General features: G+C 50.0%; 1 protein-coding gene across 8 annotated transcripts in view; it reads right to left on the bottom strand.

The window, feature by feature from the left end:
• IGSF3 (immunoglobulin superfamily member 3) overlaps positions 1 to 21,137 on the bottom strand; it is a 98,291-nt gene that overhangs the window by 11,202 nt on the left and 65,952 nt on the right. For 5 of the 8 annotated variants that reach the window (XM_033436286.2, XM_033436299.2, XM_049709939.1 and 2 more), the window contains 5 exons: positions 19,642 to 20,031; positions 18,206 to 18,265; positions 15,085 to 15,486; positions 12,000 to 12,404; positions 2,279 to 2,689 (listed from right to left, as the gene is read on the bottom strand). In XM_033436286.2, coding sequence (XP_033292177.1) covers positions 2,279 to 2,689; positions 12,000 to 12,404; positions 15,085 to 15,486; positions 18,206 to 18,265; positions 19,642 to 20,031 — 1,668 coding nt within the window. The remainder of the gene's footprint in view (positions 1 to 2,278; positions 2,690 to 11,999; positions 12,405 to 15,084; positions 15,487 to 18,205; positions 18,266 to 19,641; positions 20,032 to 21,137) is intronic. The other 3 variants (XM_004263241.3, XM_033436308.2, XM_033436294.2) reach the window with 1 other exon arrangement.

Raw genomic sequence — 21,137 nt, 5'->3', positions numbered from 1 at the left:
TATAGTGTTAATATTCCCCATAAGCAGAGATTTCACTGTTTTGACAAGAATCCTTACAGCCCTAGTGCACTGCCCCAGTTAGCTTGCGGTGAGTCTGTTAACCTCCAATGGGGAAATTCCCTTGATAAATTTAGGACCTACCAAGAACCTCTTAGTTTCAGCACAAATGAGAAAAGGGAAAGGCAGAATGATGACTAAGAGGAAACACGGTGGGGGAGGGTGACCATGACCTCCCAACGGGGAAAACGGTCAGAACTGAGAAAAGACAGGAAGAACAGAAACCTGAAAGAACATATGTGGGCCTAATGGCAACCTTCAGTTCTCAAAAGCCCCAGGGACTGGCCTGAAGGCAAGTATTTCACTGGAAATACCAACAGGAATCACTTAGACCACAGCTTCCTATTTTATGCACCAGAAGGGTCGGCATGAAATGTCACCGTGGGCAGACCTGAATCCCTGGATTGGGGCAGCGTGAGACATACAATATCCTGAGGAAAGGAGGGGACAAGCCCCATGGCGTTCAGCAAGGGCCAGGCCACATCTGCACTTCTGCATCTGGTTCCATTTGATCACAGAACTTCTTTTTTTTTTTTGCCATGCCGCGCCATGCGGGATCTTAGTTCCCCAACCAGGGATCGAACCCGCACCCCCTACAGTGGAAGCACGGAGTATTCATCACTAGACCACCAGGGAAATCCCAGAAAAAACTTTTATTGAGGCCTCCTGGGAGACAAGCCATGAGGATAGCATGGTAAAGAGAACAGGACCTGTGCTCACTCATGCGGCTACCCGTCTAGTGAATTTGAATATATTAAGAGTGAACAAGTGATAGTGTTCACTACAGTGAACATAATAACCAATGATAAATGAATTTCCATGAGTATAAAATCTGAACAGGTAGTTCATAATTACTCATATATGAATAGGTATGCCAGGCGGTGACATGTGCTATGAAGGGGCTGGGGAAAGGGGATACAGAGTGACTAGGGTGCCATTTTAGTTAAAGTGAGCTAGGAATGCCTCCCTGAGGAAGAACGAGATAGATGGACATCTATGGTCAACACATTCCAGGTTATGAGAAGAGCAAGTACAAAGGCCCTGGGGTGTCAAGGAAAGCAACCATTTATTCCTTATTCAACCAGTATTTATTAAGGGTGTCATGTCAGTGGCTGGAGATACAAAGACACAGCACCTATCCTCAAAATGCTTACAGTATAGTGGAGAAGAAATGAAAATAATTATTACATTATGTGTTTTATACGGAACCCCTGGTGATATAGGAGAAATCAGGGAAGGCTTCCTGGAGGTGGTGCTGAGTAAAGTCTTAGGAATGGGGTGAAGACAGGGGAGAAGCCACAGGAGGGGTGCATTCCAGGAGGAGAGGGTAGCATAAGCAAAGTCAAGGAGCTCGGACTCAGGGCGGCAACACAGCATCCCACAGCTCATCGGGCACCAGAGGTAGGGATAACAACTAACTATAGGGCACGCAGGAATGACGGATGGAGAGGGAGCTTAGGGCCACACTATGTGAGAAGTTCAAAGAACTAGAGCTTTTCAACAAGGAGAAAGGGCTCCCTTCACATGTTTGAAAGGATATGACTCAGACTAATCTTGGGTTGTTCTCGGGCAGACCTAAAACCTGAGAGGGAAATTACAGGGAGGAGGAACTTTTCAACAACCAGGGCTGCCCAAAAGTGGAACTGAGGGCTGTGGAGGCAGTCAGCTCTCCTGCCTGGGAAGTGCTCCGGCAGAAGTCAGACGCCATCTGTCAGGGAGCTGGATATAAACGGAATAAAGGCTGCACCCACAGGGTCTGAGAGGGGGCCAAAGGGTGGTTCTGTTCAGAGACAGGAAGGGCTCATCCGTGGGCTGTGCGTGGTAAGGAAGAAGGGGAAACCAGAAAACGCCCTCCAGGCAGGAATCCTGGGTATGGAGCCGGCACCAGCCCGAGATCCAAGGTGCAAACTGCAAACCCAGAATGAGATCCAGGTGCTGCCAGGGATCCTGCCTTGCCGCACCTTGCAACCCCCAGCTGCCCCTCGGGCCTCTCCCGGGTGAAGATGCTGCGTACAACAGCAGATGCTGATAGAGGATGCGTCTCTGAGTTCGCCATCAGCACCAGGACCCGCTAGGTAAGGTGGGTGGGCCTGCAGTGAATGAGGATGATGCTCTGTACCACATGCACATCCCTCATGGACCCCGCAGAGCCCTGCCGCACCCCCAGGCAGTCTCTGCCCTCAGCCTACTGGCCCAGGCTGGCTGCACCGTCTATCCTTACCTGGCTGCTTCACAGTGACTTCCGTGCGCCCCGAAACCTCCTCTGCCAGCTTGTACCAGGCGTAGTTGGGGCTCAGCAGCCACTCTTCCACATGGCAGTAGTAGCTGCCGCTGTCGCTGACCTCGGCTCTCTGGACAGTGAGGCTGAACAGACCCCCGGACACGTGCCTCTCAAACTGCAGCCTGGCTCTCAGGCCCTCCTCCTCGGCATAGGTGCCGTACTCAAAGGCGGAGTTGTGGGTGGTTTTGAGGATGAGTTTGCCGTCGGCGTCCGAGGGCTTGTGGACGTACCAGAGCACGGCGAAGTGGGAGTTCTGGCTGGTCTGGGACTTGACCGAACAGTTCAGCTGGATGGGCCTGTTTTCCACCAGGGTGAGGGTCCTCTTTGATTTGCTCACCTGCAACTTTGTCACTGCAGAGGAAAAGGGGATGCTTCAGTAGAATCACCACACAGCCCTGGAATGTGGCCCGAGTCCTGCCTCCAGGCTCCCCGCCTGGTTTTGTCCAGCACGGCTCCTAGAGAACCAAACACTGATGGGCTTCCCCCAAAGCATGGCTCGGCGTGAGGACAGCAGAACAGAGCCAATCGCACCCCAAACAACCCTCCGCTGGCCTCCTCCTTGCCTCTCCCTGGCTCAGGTCCTCGCCGTCTCTCCTGCCAGCTCTCCCTGCCATCATATGGCCGCCAGGGGGATCCGGCAAAAACACACCCAGCCCGTATCAATTCCCTGCTTAAGAAGTTTAATGGCTCCCAACTGCTTATAGACAAGAAAAACATTTCCTTTCACAGTACAAAGTCCCTCCAGGATCTGGCCCTCACCCCGCTGTCCTCATCACCTCCAAGCCTCCCCCGTCACACCCACACCACACCTCCCCATGCCGCTTCTCCCTGAGCTCGGTCTCCGCTCAGCTGTCCTCCCTGCCTGTCTCCTACCATCTCCCCTCCGACCCTTCTCCCTACTCACCCTCTAGTCCTCTTCTCCCTCACTCCCATCCCACTGGGTCAGATGCCCCTCTTCTGTGCTCCCATCAGCACCCTTACGCATCTTCAGCTTGTTTTTCCTTACGTCCCTCCCATGCTATCCATGAGCTCCCCGAGAGCAGAGATCAAGCTTTCTCCATTCGATCTGCAAATACTTAGAGTGTGCCCACTCCGTGCCCCTCACGAGGCTAAGTGCTGGGGGTGCTCTGAAGAATAAGACGGTCCTGCCTGGAGATGTTCTCATCACCGCACCCCCGGATTCAGGCTTTGGAGAGCACCCACTCAATCAACGTTTGCTGGGATGTGTGAGTTAGTGACTGAGTGAGTGGGTGAGCGAACGAGAGAGAGCTGGAGAAATACAGTAGCAGGTGGCTGGAGGATGCTGGGGTGCTCTTCCTGGAGGATGGGAAGAGAGAAGGCAGAGAAGAAAATGACAAACAGTGGGACAGAACAGAGCCGACTCCGGCCTCCCCTTCCCCTCACGATCCTGCTCCTAAACCAGAAGGGAGGGCAGACTCCAGAGGGCCACCCTACCTGCTAATTAATGACTGTGCTCTCCTTTAAGGTGGCAAGAAGCCACGGTCTAATGAAATATATCTTATGAAGGTAATTTGAGATCTCACCCACTCCATCATTATTATACTTGGCTCTGCTCCCCCTCCCCACCATCCTCCCCCTACTGAAAAAGAGAAAAAAGGAAAAAGTCACAATTCCAAGTTCCTCTTACGGAGCTAATAGCATCATCCCACCCTCACCTTTCTCTTTACACTTCACTTGTCGAGGACTAAATCACTCGTCAGCTGAGAAAGGAGCCCAGGACGAGCCACAGACCCTGACAGGGAGAGCAAGCTGGGCTTCCTCCAGTGACCCTGCCCAGAGGGGAGGCCAGAACAGGTTGGCCTGGGCCCTTCTCCAGCATCTCTGCTGGTCATCTCTCTTGGTCTAGACACAGGACTGAGCCCACTGGTCGTGCCTGGGCCTCCTCTGCCAGTACTGGCTAGCTGGCTCGCTTAGAGCTTAGTGTGGAAAGACAGGATCAAGGTCTGAGTTCCATGCACCAAGGCAACTGAAACTTCTGAAAGCCCCAGACTGTCACCTGGGCACTGGGGTAACCCACAGACAAAGGTTCTGAGTGGCTGAGAGGATTCAGCAAGCTAAGTACGGCAGAATCGGACGCCCAATACCATGACTGCAAAAGCAACTCTGAGGCTGTTTCCCGGTGCTAAATCAGGGGACACTCTTCACAAAGGAAGCTGGATTCACGTACCTACAGACCTTCTCAAGCCATCAAGAATGCACCCGGCACCCGTCTGAGAGAAATCCCCTGGCCCATGACCCTACCCTTCTGGTTTCATCTTTTTTTGGGAACAAGCCCAGTCTCCCGCCTTCTCCCTTCTTCAAACGCACGAAGTCCTCCAGGGCACTGGAATACAGGGCAGGCTTTACCAGCAAGCACCCAAGCTCTGGAAACTAGATTCACCTTAGCTTGCCAGTCGACTTTTCCTATCCGCTGCCTCTAATACTTGAAACAACCAGCTCCCTTTTCATTCCTTTCCAACCCGATTCACCGAATGCAAATGATATCTCTATCAGAGCAAATGACACCACCTGAATTATCTGGTTCTGGGCCCAAAAAACTGGGTTGTTCAGTGTAGAGTAGAAAGAGCTTTAAAATGCATTATTAATTGGGGCCAGATTATTTTTGCAACTGTTACTAAGGAAACCTCCATTGCTATAGTAACCGCATATATTAAACTGGATGCCTATGACTAAACTTCAGCTCAGTCACATGGTCTGAGAACGAGAATCCAAGGAAGAGAATTGTTTCAAAGCATTTCCATTTTTTTCCCTCCTTCCCACGTCAAAATATTGTGAAGTGTTGGAAAGCTTGAAAGAGAGGCATTTTTGAAATTTGGTGCATGTCTGACAGGTAGGCAAGGGGTCAGCTCCTCTTCTACGCTCTGAATCTCCTCCCGCTTCTCAAGGACAGGGAGGACCTTTCCTGAAGCCCAGGGGAGACAGCAGCCTGCACAACTAATTAGGAGGCACTCACACATCCTGCCCAGCACTGCCCTGGGCGGTGCGCGGCCTGCTGGCCCCACCTTCCTCCGTGGGGTTAGGAGAGCCCAGCCCGCTTAAGAACCGTAGGTATTCTCATCTGCAAGATGAGAACAATCACAGCATTGACCTGAGAGCAGTGCTGTGCAGATTAAAAGCAATACTCTACAGTAAGAGTTTAGCACAGAACCTGTTCTATAATCAACACGCAGTACATCTTCACTATTCCCCTTTCTTTTCAGTTTCCGGGCTCAGTCCCATGTTCAAAGCTCCATATTAGATGGAGAACTGCCAAACCTGAGTCGCAAACTTGCTACTGAAAGTATTGTCCACGGACTAGCAGCATCCGTGTTGCCTGGAAGCTTGTTGGAAATGCAGACTCTTGGGCCCCACCCCAGACCTGCTGAACCAGACTCTGCCTTTTAACAAGACTCCCAGGTGACTCAAATGAACCTGAAAGCCTGAGAAACCTTGGACTTGGCTGTGTGAGTGAATGGACTTAGGCAATAAGCACAAAGGTGAAAGACAAGACGCTGAGGACTTGGTTGATCGCCAACAGTGAGTCAGCAGGACGAACAGGCAGGAAGAAGGGTGTGAGGCTGCGGGCCAGGCCCCACCTTTCAGCACCCCACCTGCGAGCACAGACTCCAGCGCACCCAGCAGCTGCCTTCTCAGGTACCTCACGACTTCCAGAGCGGGGCTGTACCCTGCTGGAGGGAAGGGCCCTTTCTTTCTGCATCTGGAGAGTTTCCTTCTGAGGCCTCCGATCCCCTGTGGCCAGGCAGCATCAGCACCACCTGGGGTGGAGACGCTGCCTCACAAACGCCTCAGGTGAGGCCCAGAGACCTGCGGGCTCACGTGCCCCCCAGGTGATTCTGATGCGCTAAGTTTGAGAAGCCACAGGTGTGGCAGTGAGGGGGCCACAGGTAACTCTAGAGACAGCAGTTTCTGTGCAATGGTGCAAGCAGCGGCCAGAGGGTAGCATACAGGCAGTGAGGGAGCAGAGGGAGAAAAGGAAGACTCTGTTCTTTATTATAGATCCGTGACAGGAATCAGTCACGTTAGGTGGAGAGGGGGCCAGTGGCTGGACAGCAGAGAGTTTTCAAACTGAGGGATGCAAGTCAGCCAAAAGACTGGGAGAGAATGAAGGAAGAGGTGTGTGTGTGTGTGTGTGTGTGTGTGTGTGTGTGTGTGTGTGTGTGTGCGTGCGCATGTCCGTGTCCCACCTGTCCTCATAGAAGGAGGGTTGCTGCCTGCCTGTGTGTATGTGTGTGTGCACGCGTGCATGTCCATGTCCCACCTGTCCTCATAGAAGGAGGGTTGCTGCCTGCCTGTGTGTATGTGTGTGTGCGCGCGTGCATGTCCATGTCCCACCTGTCCTCATAGAAGGAGGGTTACTGCCTGCCTGCCTGCCTGTGTGTGTGTGTGTGTGTGCGTGCGTGTCCCACCTGTCCTCATAGAAGGAGGGTTACTGCCCCGTCTGCCTTACACGTCTGCAGACACAGCAGTGACCCTTGCTCACTGACTCCAAATAGGTGCACCTGGTGTTACCATGACAACGAGGCCTGAGGCGCGGGGGGGTGGGGGGGGAGGCACGGGGGGTGGGGGTACTCCTCTAGGGCTCCTGCTCTCATGCTCACTCTATCTGTTAACAGCCAGCAGGCAGAAGCCACATGCCCCCGGGATGGAAGGAGAACCCCAGGTTCTCCTGAAAGAAAGGAGGGGCCAATCGCTCTGAAGGATGGGGCAGCCTGTCACCTACTGGACTGTGACAAGGAGAGCCACTGTCACAAGCCCTGGACTCCTGGAAGTCAAAGAAAAAGCCCTCAGCTCTGCCAATCTGCCAGGTCAGCAATAAGAAATTGGAGAGAACGGATTTGGCAGCATCCGGAGGGTACTGAATATTCATCCTGACTGCCCATCAGTAAAATCCCAGCAGAATACACCCACTGACAAGTCAGCTTTCTACACCGGAGGCTGTCCTCCTGGAAGCGTGTTTATTGCTTCGTCAATTTTAATGTGCAATGTTTAATAGCCAAACCAAGATACGGTTGTAAATACCTGGAATATGAGTGCTGACATTTCCCTTATTCCTCTGTATTTAGGGAGATGTAACTGGAGGGTGTTTTGGGTGCTAAAGAAAATCAGAAGGAAGCGCAGCAATGCTTCAAAATTAAAAGAGAAAAGAATTGATTAGGAGCTAAGAATCGAATATGTTGAACCGGCTTAAAGGCTTGCCTAAATGCCCCTTGTGGAGTCACACTCTGCCATCGATGGCTAAGGCTAAGACAAATCAACAACAGAACAGGAGGGATGGCGTTCCTTGAAGATTACCTTAGGGATGTGCATTTGGAACAGGAAGTCTGGAATGGTCAATAAGAGATCCACAACACGTTCATCAGGCCATCCAGCCAGAGATTTTAAAGAAACAAATACCCGTGATGTGGTCAGGTCAGCAGGCGGCTCTGGCAGAAGGACTGGTCTGGGGCACAGACCACACAGAGCCTTCTTGGAAGCCGGCGACATAAGCTGTGGAGGGCTGATAAATGGACTGGCATGAGCGGGCCAACGGTCCCTGGGTTTCTGCTTCATGCTGTCGGAATAAGAATATTGGACAAAATCATCTAAAAGGGTTGGGGGCAGGGGGAGGGCGATGATATTCCTGTGGAGAACAACAGAGCGGGGATAAGAGTCCATGTTTTGAGAAGCAAGATATGGAAGGAGAGCAGCCTTAGAGCCCCCAAGCCTTAGAGCCCCCTGGTGGCAGAAGTTAGAAGAAACAGAGGCATTCGAAGAGGCACAAAAACTCCTACACCATTAGCAAACCGTGTCTTGAGGAACCTCTACAGGGACCTTGTGACCTCAACTTAAAAAGAACAAATTTAAGTATTTGCTAAAGGGGCTCAGGGATGGTAAACCAGAGAGAGCGGGGATTAAATCAAAGTATATGGTACCAAAGAGAATTCCCGAGGAAAAAAAAAAAAAAACTACCATAATAAAATCAAATGAAGAGCCTGGACTCTGGAGCCAGACTGCCTGTCTGGATTTGCCTCTTGCCTCTGCCACTTATTATGACTCACTGGAGAATTTATTTATCCTCTGTGTCAGCGTCCTATAAAATGGGTGAACCTAGCACCCCCTCATGGCATTGCATGAATTAAGAACGAAGAATGTTACTGTATTTAAAGCATTCAAGGTGGTAATGGGCATGCTACGAAAGCTCAAAAAAGATTAGCTACTATCGTTACTGTTGTTACTTCTGCCGCTACAGGTGCTGAGACGCCTCCACACAGCACAAAGAGAAACCGCTTCTGTAAATGATACTATTAACTGAATGCCGAAAGGATAATTTTTTTCCCCCTTTTTTAGGCTGCACCGTGCAGCATGCAGGATCTTAGTTCCCCAACCAGGAATGGAACCCGTGCCCCTGCAATGGAAGCGCAGAGCCTTAAACCACTGGACCACCAGGGAAGTCCTAGGAAGGATAATTTTTTATTATATGGCCTTAAAAAAGGCTGAAGTCTTCCTCTCATCCACCCCAACTGCTTTTTAATAAAGTTCATACCTGGGTTCCCATCCCCACTTCCCACTCTCTATTTCTTGACTCCGCCAAGTCCCAACCTCTCTGAGGCTCAGTTACTCCATTTATAAAATGGGAAAGCAGTCGCTTCCTCCCAGGGCTGCAGCAAAGGTGACTGAGGTCATCTACACCAAGTGTCCAGTATACTCTCCGGCACGCGGTCAGCCCTCTGGTATTTTTCCACTTCTACTTCCCCCAAATAAAAGCACCAGTACCAACCAGCGTGTGCGGGGGAAAAGAGTAAAAATGAACATGAAGCCCTTTGGAAAATAGTAAGTGCTCAATGCATAAATATTTAATAAGGAGAGATTGTAACACTTAAGGAGGATGCACTCTCCCTGGTGCCACAGCCCTTCCCAGGGGCCGCGCCCGCCCAGCCTCAGCACCCCCCCTTGCTCTCTGCGGCCCCCCAGAGGGCCAGCCAAGTGCCTTACCATGCACCTCTGAGGAGAGGCCAAGCACCCTGGTGCTCGTTCCCAAGGTTCCCACGCCAGCCGCCGCTAGTTCTTGCTTTACAGTGAAATCACCAACAAACGGACTCAGCGTAAGCCACAGGAGACACGAAGACAATCCTCAGAGCAGATCCCGGGTCCCCTAACTCTTCTCCAGGGGGCAATAAAATGATGTAATGGAAAATAGAGATACATGGACGTCGGAACGACCTAGGCTCCAGTCTTGTTCCGATCTGTTTTTCATTTGACAAGCTGGTTTGCCTCCGTCAAGGCTCCCAAACACTGGGAGCCTGGGTTTCCTCAGGAGCAAAATGGGCATAAAAGTGTCTACACGTTATTTCATTGCTGGAAAAATTTAAAAAGAAAACAGAGGTACTAAGCACAAGGCCTGGCACCCAAGACGTATTTAATACATTTTTGCCCCTTTTCCCCTTGAGGAGCACCATGAATTGATCTGAATCCAAATAATGAGAACCTTCAATGACCTAACTCCATTTTCTTCCCTGAGGCACTCCAGCCTTAGATTCTAAGTCGTAAGACAAACAGGCAAATATTAGGGATTTATTCAAAAAGGCAAGGCTAGGCAAGGTCCTGGGGTCAGCACTTCCTCTACTTTCTGCAGCTGGAACCACGTGAGGGGCACAAGGAGGCCCACAGCCCGACCCTGAGGCCAGAGGAGACCACAAAGGGTGCAATTACTCAGCGAGGCAGGCAGGCGAGTCCCTCGGCACTTTCCACAACAAGGGTTCACACGAAATGGGGTCTTCCGCTTAACCTTCCATTAACCTGAAAATCCACTTCAGCAGAACAGCCTCTTCCCTGGCATCTCGTTGTCCAAGTTTAGGCTCTAATTGGCCAAGGAACTGTCCCATCATTTATACAGTTCACTTGTTCCAAACTGGTTCGATACAGACTCCGTTATGGGGTTAGAAGAGGCGAAGGATAAGCCCAAACACTGCCATTTCGTAACCTCGCGTTGCTGAAAATAACAAGCACTGTGACCATCTGCAGTGGTGGAGCAGACCGGGTTGGGCACACATCGTGGCTGTGAGCAGGCAGAAAAATCCTTTTTGCAAGGTGTTCAAACCATCTTTGCAAAGTGGGTGGGGCAGAAAGTCAGAAAGAAGTCTTTGCAAAGTCACCTCCCATCCAGCCCCCACCCTTCGTCTCACGCATGCCTGTGCTCTCCTGCTTGGGGCCAGGCAATGGAGGGAAGCAGGAGCCAGGGCCGGGGTCCACCCTCCGTCTGCTTCCACCCTAACCGGAAACAGGTACAGACACGGAGGAAACCATAGAGCAGCACTAACTTACCCTCTCCCCCGCATTAGGGGAAGGGCCTGATGACGGTGAGTGTTTGCACAACGTCCCCTGACTAAGGCTCCCCAGATGAGTGCATCCTTATCACCTGCTGCGAGACAGACTCCACCTGCCTGATCTCACGTGCTCAAATCCAGGGCAGGGGGACAGGGTCTGGGTCAGGGAAAGTGTCGAGGAAGGAAGGACAAGGATTCAAACCTTGGCTCCATTCACCAGCTAGGCAACCCTGGGCTGATCACTTAATCTTTCCTGAGGCTGTTGTGAAATTCTCATAAAATAACCAACCCTAAGCACCTAGCACAAAGCAAATACTCAGTAAGTACCTGTTATTTTCCCTTTTGCCTCTGAGGTTCCTTGTCTTTAAACGCGGGGTGGGGGGGGACAGTGGTACCTTGTTCACATCACTGTTGCAAGGATTATAGGAGATGACATTAAGAGACGGAGCTTGCTGCAAAACAGCCTAGTTGGCCTGCACACTTCACAGATATCAATGTCTTCACACACATGCGCACGCATGCACGTGCGGCTGGGGAACTACTGTAGATTAAAGGAGTCTAAAGAGACATGACAGGGATTTACCTGGTGGCGCAGTGGATAAGACTCCGTGCTCCCAATGCAGGGGGCCCAGGTTTGATCCCTGGTCAGGGAACTAGATCCCACATGCATGCCACAACTAAGAGTTTGCATGCTGCAACTAAGGAGCCGGTGAGCTGCAACTAAGGAGCCCGAGAGCCGTAACTAAGATCCAGTGCAACCAAATAAATAAATAACTTTTTAAAAAAGAAAAGAAACTGCCAAATTATTAAAAATAAATAAATTAATTAAAATTTAACAAATTTTAAAAATTAAAGAAAAATAAAGAGACATGACGACTAAATATAATGTGTGACCCCTGACTGGATCCTAGAAGGAAAAAACACTATAAGGGGCGTTTTCGGGACAACTGCGGAAATGCTGGTACTGTCCTATAATCACGTCAAATTCCCAGAGTCTGATTACACTGCTGTGGTCAGGTGGGACAAAGTCCTGATCTTCAGAGATACACGCTGAAGTATTTAGAAGGAAGTCTCCTGATATTGGCAACTTACCCTCAAACGGTTCAAAAACAACAAAAAATTACACACGGAGGGAGAAACAAACGTGGTAAGATGTTAACAGCTGGTCATCATGAAAAGGGAATAGGAGTCTTGCAACCGCCTACACACCTGAAATTTCTCAAACTAGAAAGTTGGGAAATAAGAGCAGCCGGGCCGAGGGCTCCGCGCACGTCACTTCCTGCCTCTCTGCGGCTCTCCTCAGCCGGAGCAGGCGTGGGGGACCCCGGGACCCTCACCTGGCTGCAGCACCCTGATCTCCAGCAGGTTGGAGGTCCTCTCGGCCAGCCGCGTCCAGCTGTTGTCGTAGTTCCTCCGCCACAGCTCCGCCACACACTGGTACTTGCCCGCCTCCGTGTCGCTGGCCCGGCTGATGCTCAGCCGGACGTTGTTGCTGGACTCAGCCTTTTCAATGGCCGTTCGGGTCCGGAAGCTGGAGGACCTGTCCCCCCACTGGACTCCGCCATCCCGGGTAAAGGTCACCAGGTCATGGAACTCGGCGGTGCCCACCGGCTGGAACCGCCACGTCACTGACACGGGGACCCGGGCGGGGTAATGGGGTTTGATGATGCACTGCAGGTCAAAGGAGTCACTGTAGGTCACCCCCGGCGTGCGGGAGATGGCAGTGACTGCAAAGCCCGTTTCTGGAGAGAGAGCAGAGAAACTCAGGCCAGAGGAGACATTTGGCCTTCTCAGGGCCATGTGACGCGGTGACAGGGCTCCTGGCAGAAGCTAGCGGGACAGAGCAAAGGCTCACACGTGGGGCTCTCTGGATGCCCAGGCCAGTATTACTTTTGCTAGCGTGTTGACACACCAACCCAGCAGTTCACAGGACCCCACAGAAAGAGGCCGGCAGCAATCCTCACGCAGCACTAGCGAACCCTTCCTGATGAACCCTCACGTGGATTTGTGCTCGATCAGTCCCACTCACAGGGACTGAGTGCATGTAGGCGGGACCATCCCGAGATATCTTGGGATTCCGTGCTGAAACAGGAGAAAAGAGCCTCAGGGCCGATTTCCTTCATCACACTCAGGTGGATGCACCCCACCCCAGCCTGGACGGCCCCTGTGCCTGGCCCACCGCTGCGTCAGTGCCGGAGCAGGGGAGGCAGGTGGAGCAGGTGCCTGTGCTCCCTGGGCTGGGCAGCGCCGGCTTGCTCTCCAGTCCCTCTTCTACCTCCCCACAGAATCCAGGGCAAAGAGGCAGCGAGGGACCCACAGCAGGAGGGACTGACCTTCACCAAGTAGGACCTGGGGTGAGGTGGGGCCCTGCAGGTATGCTAGGCTGAGTCTCTCCGTATTCCAGCATCACTAATCCCCAGTACTGACTCCTCAGTAGAAGTGATCAGAGTCCCTTCAGCCTTGAAATACGACTGACTGTTAACACATTAGTTATGCTCATAAAACTGAGAGCAGCCAGTATTTCCTGAGCACCATGGGCCAGGCATGGTGCCAACTGCTTGGCTTTCATCACACTTCACTGAATCCATCACCCCTTTCTTCCAGATGAGGAAACTGAGGCTCAGAGAGGGTAGATAAATTGTCCACTATCAAGCTGCCAGTGAATGGCAGTCACGCTACAAATCTGTGTGCCACTGATTCCGGGGGACTTATTAGGTTGCTTTACTCCCAGGAAGCATAAGACAGTGGTTAAAGGCAGAGACCCTGGAGCCAGATGCCCAACTTTGGCACTGTCTAGCTATGTGACGTTGAGCAAGTTACTTAACTTCTCTCTGCCTCTATTTCCCCATCTGTAAAATGGGTCCTTGTGAAGATTAAATGAGTTAGTATTTATAAAATACTTGGAATAGTACCTGACACACAGTATATACTATATTTTGTTAAATATGTAGTTTGTTTTAAAAAAAATAGACATAAAGGAAAGTACTTTAAACTTCATAGGTAAAAAGGCACCGAGTGAATCTTTTGGCAGAGCCTGGCCAGAGCCCCTTGGTAAGCTCTGGCTCTGGGAACCACAGCCATACGGTGAATATGAAAAAACTCAGAGGACAACCTCATGCTGAAAAATTACTTCTAACCCTAACCACCCCTCAGACATTCCTAGCCTCACAGGATGGGAAAGACTCCCTCTGCTGGACACCCAGGACTTTCCTCACAGGTTCCATTTCCACGTGTCCACATACGGTACTGAGCTGAGAGAGCCATGGGGAGTGAGCTGACCTGGAAACTCAACCACTGGATGAGGTTTCCAGAGACAGAAATCTGAATGGGATGATGAGTGCCGAAAGCAGATCAACCTTTGGGATTAAGCTTATGGAAAGTAAAAATAATTCTAATCTGGGGTGAAAAAGGACTTTGTTGGGGGCAAAACCACTTGGTGTTGCCATCTTTACTGGGGTAGGATGGTCCAAAGCACCACCAGCCCTACCTATGAGGAAGGTGGCAGCATGGTCCCAGGGGTGGAATGCAAAGTCACTGAGGACAACTGATGTCACAGTCTCTTAAACAGAAACACCTAACATGACAAGTTACCTCCCCAACAAAGTAGCAGATTGGTCTTTTAATATACTGATTCTATTAGGCAGATAAATGTTGATAGAAGCCTCTTTACCCTGTGAGAAGCAAATCTAATATTCTTTGGTTTTAGCAAATTTCAAGGTATCTTTTAATTTCATGCTAATCAGGAAATGGCTTTCTTTAGGAAGAGCCTTATAGAGGAAAAGGTAAAAACATGGGCTTTGAAAAAAAAATTTAAGACAGATTGCTGGTTTCCTGGGTTCAGATTGTGTGTCTGTCACTTAAAAGCTATAGTCCTGGGCAAATCAGCCAACTTGTCTCACTAGTCTCCTTGTAAAATGACAGTGTCTATCCGTAGGCTAGGCGAGGATTCCAAGGGACAATTAAGCTTAAGTGCTTACACTCAGCAAGGAAGGGTAGTAAGGGCTAAATAGATGGCAAAAGGTGATTTCCTACCCTTCTCTGCCCTGCTCTGAATTTTCAGGAGGGCTGAGCCCCTGCACAGGAGGGCCTGGGGTGCAGGAGGGAGAGGATTTGTTCCCGCTCTTCCAGGTTAATTTTGGCAGTGGCCTTTGTTCCTCCACCTGGAGCCACCACTCCCCAGGCCAGAATCCTTACAACTTCACTCCTACCACCCAGACCAAGGAGTAGTAACAGTGCTCAGCTGTTGCCCATCCCCAGGGCCCACCATGGAGAACCACTGTTGGTTCCTTGAACCCCATCCACACTTCCATAAATACTTTCTTCAATCAAACCCTTTGGAAGGTGCCGTCTATCTCCTACAAGAGTCTTGACATGGGAGCATCTCCCTAATGGTCCCACGAAAAGACTGCCGAGCTTACTTACCGAGAGCCGTGATGGACACGAGGGTGCTGGCCCGACGTTCCCCCACGACCTGCCACTCTCCATCCACTGCCCGCACCCATTCGGTCACGTGGCATTCGTACTGGCCCTCGTCCTCTCTCCTGCTGTTGAAGATGCCCAGGCTGAACGAGTTGGGCTGCACCTGCTCCATCTGGACGCCCCCAAAGCTGCTGCGCTCCCAGTAGGACGTGCCAGGCTGCACGGTGCCGTCCCGGTCCAGCCACATGATGTTGCTGCGGCGGTTCTGCCTGTCCACCAGCTGCCAGATGACGGAGAAGCGGCCTAGTGGTCTACCCGCTGTGCGGATGCTGCAGGAGAGGTGTAGATTCTCACCCTCCAGGACGACGCTGGCATTGCTGGCCACCTCCACCGAGATGCTGCTCTCTGTGCAGAGGGAGAGAGTGCCACGCTGGGGCTTTCTGGGCTCCACTGAGCCCTCCCCACTGACATCAAAGGAGGAGGGGTACAAATGTCACTCTATTCAGGTACAAGGGGACCTTGGAGGATGCGAGCACTCTGACACTTGCTGCTGCTGCAAGCCCTGGCTGCTTCTGGGTTTCGCTCCCTGTGATTTTAGAGCTGATAACCTAGGAGGCCCTTCACTGGACACAAAGATAACGTGTGGGATCATGAGCGTCTAAGACCTGAGACTGAATCAGAACAGAACGACATTACCCTTAGGGCACAAAGCAATTCATCAGGCCCTCCACATCACTGCTTCCACATCCATGGATTCAACCAACCATGGATAGAAAATATGCCAAAAAAAAAAAAAATTCCAGTAGGTTCCAAAAGGCAAGACTTGAATTTGCTGTGCACTGGCAACTCTTTACATAGCATGTACATTGTATCAGGTATAAGTAAGCTAGAGATGATGTGCACAGGTTATGTGCAAATCCAGTGCCATTTTATATAAGGGACTTGAGCATCCGCAGATTTGGGGCGGTCCTGGAACCAATCCCCCTCGGAATCTGAAGGATGACTGTAATGTGTTCAGCAGGGTTCAAGAACTTTTGACTCGGATTTTCAGTGCGCTGAATACCTTGAAAATTCTACTTCACCGAATCTTCCCATAATTTAGGGGCTGCAGCAGTCACATAAAAGCTGAACATCCAAACATGCCATCTGAGTCCTTCAGGGCAATATCAGGAGATAGAAAAAAAAAAAAGTGACAGGAAGTATTTGGAGGACAACACGTGCTTGCTTGGGTGTGGGCAGTAATAGAGCACAGATGGCCTCATTTCACAGCGTGTGTGGGGAGCAAGCTTTCATACTTTCATTAACACACAGGAACAGACCAAAGCCGGTGGCTCGCCTTCCTGCTGCTGTCCACCTTCAGCCCTGGGGTTCCACTGCTCTTGACCTTGAGTTTCTGCCAATCAAACTCTGGGATAAGGATTCCTCTCTCCTTCGCTCCTCACTTAGCTATATGAACTCCCCCAATGGAATTATTTAAGCTCTACACGCCTTCTTCTATGAGATAGGGAGAGTGCTACGTTTTTCAAAGGTTAAAAAGTAAATGAGACAATGTCTAGAAATCACCTAATACATAGGTTTTCAAAAACTGGTTACCATGATCATAATTAACTTTACTACTCCCATTAACTCTTCGTTTTTATAAAGAATGTGGATACTTTATCTTAATTATGCGTAGATTATTTTGTATAATTATCTATAGAGCTCCAAAAGCCCTTCAGTGTTAAAAAACAGAAAGTACCAGACGAATTCGGCTCCAATTTTCTGGGCACCATCCACATGAAACACATACATCAATTTTAAATCAATCAGTAAATCAAATCCCAGATTAAGACGCACACCCAATTACTGAGGGGAAAAGCATACCCACGACCATGCATTTGCATCAATCTTTTCTCCCGTGTGTTTCCCCCACAGGCAGAAACACGCAAAGATGAGCACGGAGCCCAGGCATGGAGCTCTCGCTATAGTGAACGTGTCTTCCACCCATTCTGGGTTGGCTTGTTTCACATGAAAAAAAGTCCGGACAGACAGGGTGGGGAATAGGAATTTCCCCAGGAGCCATACCTAGATGAGTCATGGCGATGACAGGGCTCCCGAGTAGCTACATCTGTAGCAGGAGTGGCTGAAAGCAAGGATTTGGAGGCAGGCAGACCTCGCTCAGGCCCGGGTCTACTGCTTCCTAACTCTGCAATCTTGGGGCTCTTACTGAACCTACCCAAGCTTCCATTTCTTATGTGCAAAATGGAGATACTAAGAGTCCTACTTCTTAGGGCCACGACACTGAGGGTATCAGATGGGGTAATTATTTTTCATCATCCTCATTAATAATAACAATATTCCTCTTCAGACTAAAGACTCATTAATGACTCACTTCCAGCGTTATCAATTCAAAGTGAGGAATTAAAGAAGGGCAACTTTGGCATCAATGGAAAAAAAAATCCCTTTGCTTGCCTTAAGCAGAAGAATGACTTGCAGGACATCACTCCCACCCCCTACTGTCACCCCAATGGGCTCTATCTTCTATAAGCCCTGGCTTGTTTGTTACAAGGGCTGCTGTTTGGTGCTCTGTTACTTGAGCAAGCCTGGAAAAACCACGCAGTTAGATGTGAAACTACGAGAAGCAAAACCATTCCACAGCCCAGGCAAAGGCAAATGCAGACACGGTGCGGACTGCCCGTTAAAGACTATTTACAAGTGTTCTCAGGCCTGAGAAAAGGCAGCCAACAATTTAAAACTCTCTGGATTAAATGAAAACTAGGACAGAACTAATGAGAATCTGAGTGCACGGTTACAAACGAAATTTCCAATCAGGAGGTTGATGACGGAGCACAGGCTAAGCGCAGAGCAGTGAGTCTGGAGTTAGAAGCAAATACTTCCCATGCGATGCAAGCTCGACCGACCACTATCAGACCAGCTCAGCCACTTCCCTGTACGGTGCTCTGGCCTCTTCATTCACAGGATGAATAGAATACTGGCCTCTCCAAGGATTGGAGGGGTGGGAGTGGAGAAGGAGATGATACACGCAGAAGCACTTTGGGCTCTTGAGAGGAAAAGCGCCATTAAAATCTGAGTTTTTATTATCACCATTACCGATGTGATCACTGTTGTTCTTTGGTAGACTTACCCAAGTGGCCTTGGGGCAGGATCTGGTGGTGCTGGGGGACTTTAACTACCCAGTTATCTGCTGGAAAAGCAATATAGCAGGCCACAGATCATCAAACAAGTTCTCGGAAGGGGATGGAGGAAATCTCTTAGTACAAAAAATAGGGAAGAGTACACAGTGTGGCTGCCCTTCACTGGATCCTTATAGAACAATGAGGAATTAGTTGCAGATTTAAAAGTAGAGAGACCGTGGTTAAGGCAGGCGCAGCCCGACAGGAAAATACTAAAGAGAGTGGGCATCCAGTTTAACCAATTCCATTCAGCAAGCACCTACCCTACGCAAAGCACCATGCTAGGCATTGCAGGGGGAAACAGTCGAAGAAAGAAAAGAATTTCAAGATGAGATGTGTGTGAGAGAGAGATTTAAAAAAAAAAAAACAAAGCACAAAGGAAAGTCATCCTGTTGGTGAGAAAAGAAAAAAAGAGTGGCAAGACCCCTGTTGTCTGTTTCCTTTCTTCACACTTGAAACTATATTAAATATGTAAAAGTGTAAATAAAAATGAAAAAGGAATCATTACAGGGCTAAGAGAAAGAACAGCTTGAGCAGTGGAGCAAAAGGTTAAATAAAGGTTAGTTTAAAAACTTCACCATCTTGCTTAAAATCAGGGCATTCTAAGCATTCTCATTTTACTAAAAACAAAACTATGAGAGAAATGAGATATTAATGAGAACATCCTGATACTGTGGATAATTAAACCCAACATAAGCAAACACAGGCAGTCCCCCGAGTCCCCAGTCCTGACTGATTCCCACCCAGACAATGCCCGCTACCAGGAGGCAGGGAGCCCACCTGAGCAGCCTTGGAAACAAGCTAAGCTTTAAAAGCCTGTGCTCCAGGAAGATGTGAGAGGTCCCATCCACTGACTTTTAAAAACCCAATTCCGACAGGGGATGGACAATTAGGGTAATGCCAATCCCCTATACCTCCAAAACCCAGAGAGCGAATCTTTCTTAATAATGCGCTTTAGCATTTAAAATCCTCCCATAAAAGACCAACCCTCTTAAGTGAGATTTCAAGACGGGCATCCACCCACTTCTTCTGGGACTTCATTCCCACACAGGAGCAAACAGCTGTCCTGGATTCCTGGTTGGCATCCAGGCTGAGCTGGCACTGCAGGCATTTACACAGAGCTGCTAGCGCTAGGATCTGCCGTGCCCCTCTCCAGCCTGCAAACATACACCCGGCGCTCTGCCTACCAGGGTTGCTAAGTGTGGGCAGGTGAGCTGGAGAAAGGAGAGGGGGTAACGGGTTTTCTCTGCCAGCTCGCACTGAACCTGCCCCGCCCTGCCCTGCCCTCCCCACAGCTCTTCTCCTCTCCCCCGACTTCTGTCAGATGGTGCTAGCTACTGAACCAGACGAGTGGGAGGAGGAGGAAGCAGCACATCCCTGCACTTACTGATGGGGAGGACGATGATGGGGATGTTCTTGGGACGCTTGCTCTCCTTGTCGATGAATTCCCCGGTGACTGTTTTCTCTCTCTCTGTCACACGACAGTTGTATTTCCCACTGTCCTCCTGGCGGAGGTGGTAAATCTTCAGCACGAAGACGTTGTCGCTCTCCTTGGCCACTTTGAGTTGGCCCCTGGCCTCCCGATGGGTGAACTCACTGTTGAGGACCGGCACAGCATTCGGCCCCATGCTGGCAATGAGCGAGCTGTTGAAGGCCCAGGAGACGGCAAAGTAACGGTCGGGAGTGTTCTGCCCCTCCAGGATGCACCTGAACTCCGCCGGTTCACCTACCGTATACAGCCGCTTGTCGGTCTCCAGCCGAACGGTGAACTCTTTGTCTGAGAAAACAAATAACAAAACGTTCGCATTCTGGGTGACCGAGGGCACCAGCTCTCCAAACTGCATCAGCAAATTCCCACCACCCACACCTTCGCACCAAGATGACTACTGGGAAGGCACCTCCACACTTGTCTTGAGAGAAAAACTCTCGAATATCACAGAGGGAACTCAAAGGTAGCCAGACCCAGAGAGTCTAAAGGGCTTGCTATCCCAGTCAAGTCGACAGGGCTCTGTCTGCAGCGTATAATGCCCCAGGTTAGACTCTGAGATCAGCAAGCAATATCACTCCTAATTTCACTTGCACAGCAGATTACAAAGGTCCATCCTTGATCTATACACCCAGAACTCCATTAAAGCATCAGGATTACAAATATTTTCAGTAAATATTATAGACATGACCCTGCTGAGACTTGTGAGACAAATTACCCAGTGCCCCAGGTGCTGACCCCAATCTAAATAAACATTCTATCTATCTATCTATCTATCTGGAGAGAGAGAGAGAAATCTGTCTATCTATCTATCTATCTGGAGAGAGAGAGAGAAAGATGTCCTCCACCCCCAAGTGAATACTGGAAGTAAGACACAGGTAAGACAATCCCTAACAAAACTGCATAGGAAAAGTGAAAACTAATGTCTTTTCACTAATCTATCACCTGTCAGATCAAATCTAGAAAGATGGAGTGGGAAAGTACCTACTTCCAAGGACAGCCAGATGATCTCTGAAATGGTCAATGAACCCAAGCACCCTTCAAAGAGCTGGGAGTTAAACCAGGCATGGGGTGGGGGCGTGATCAAAGAAGGACTCATCGCCACTAACTGTCCCACACACCATGTAACGGTGCACGGTGACTGTCAATGCCATGAGATAATGATCGTATCTCGCAGGCACCCGTGGCAGAAGACAAAGGAGTGAAGGGTCCCGGAAAACAGAGTCACAGAGCCTTGGGTGGGAGAGGCTTCAGTTGTAAGTACTGCCCAAGTCCTTCCCCTCCCAGTTCTAGCTCTATGCCTCTAAAGAAAACATTGACTGGAGAATCACATTTACAGGGATGTTTGAATTCCTTGTATAACCATTAGCTCCAATCTCGACTGTCTTCCCCACACT

This window comes from Orcinus orca, chromosome 1 (genome assembly GCF_937001465.1).
Source record: "Orcinus orca chromosome 1, mOrcOrc1.1, whole genome shotgun sequence".
NCBI classification, from domain to species: Eukaryota; Metazoa; Chordata; class Mammalia; order Artiodactyla; family Delphinidae; genus Orcinus; species Orcinus orca.
Note: the sequence above shows the minus strand (reverse complement) of the source record. Positions and strands in the feature narration are given on the sequence as shown.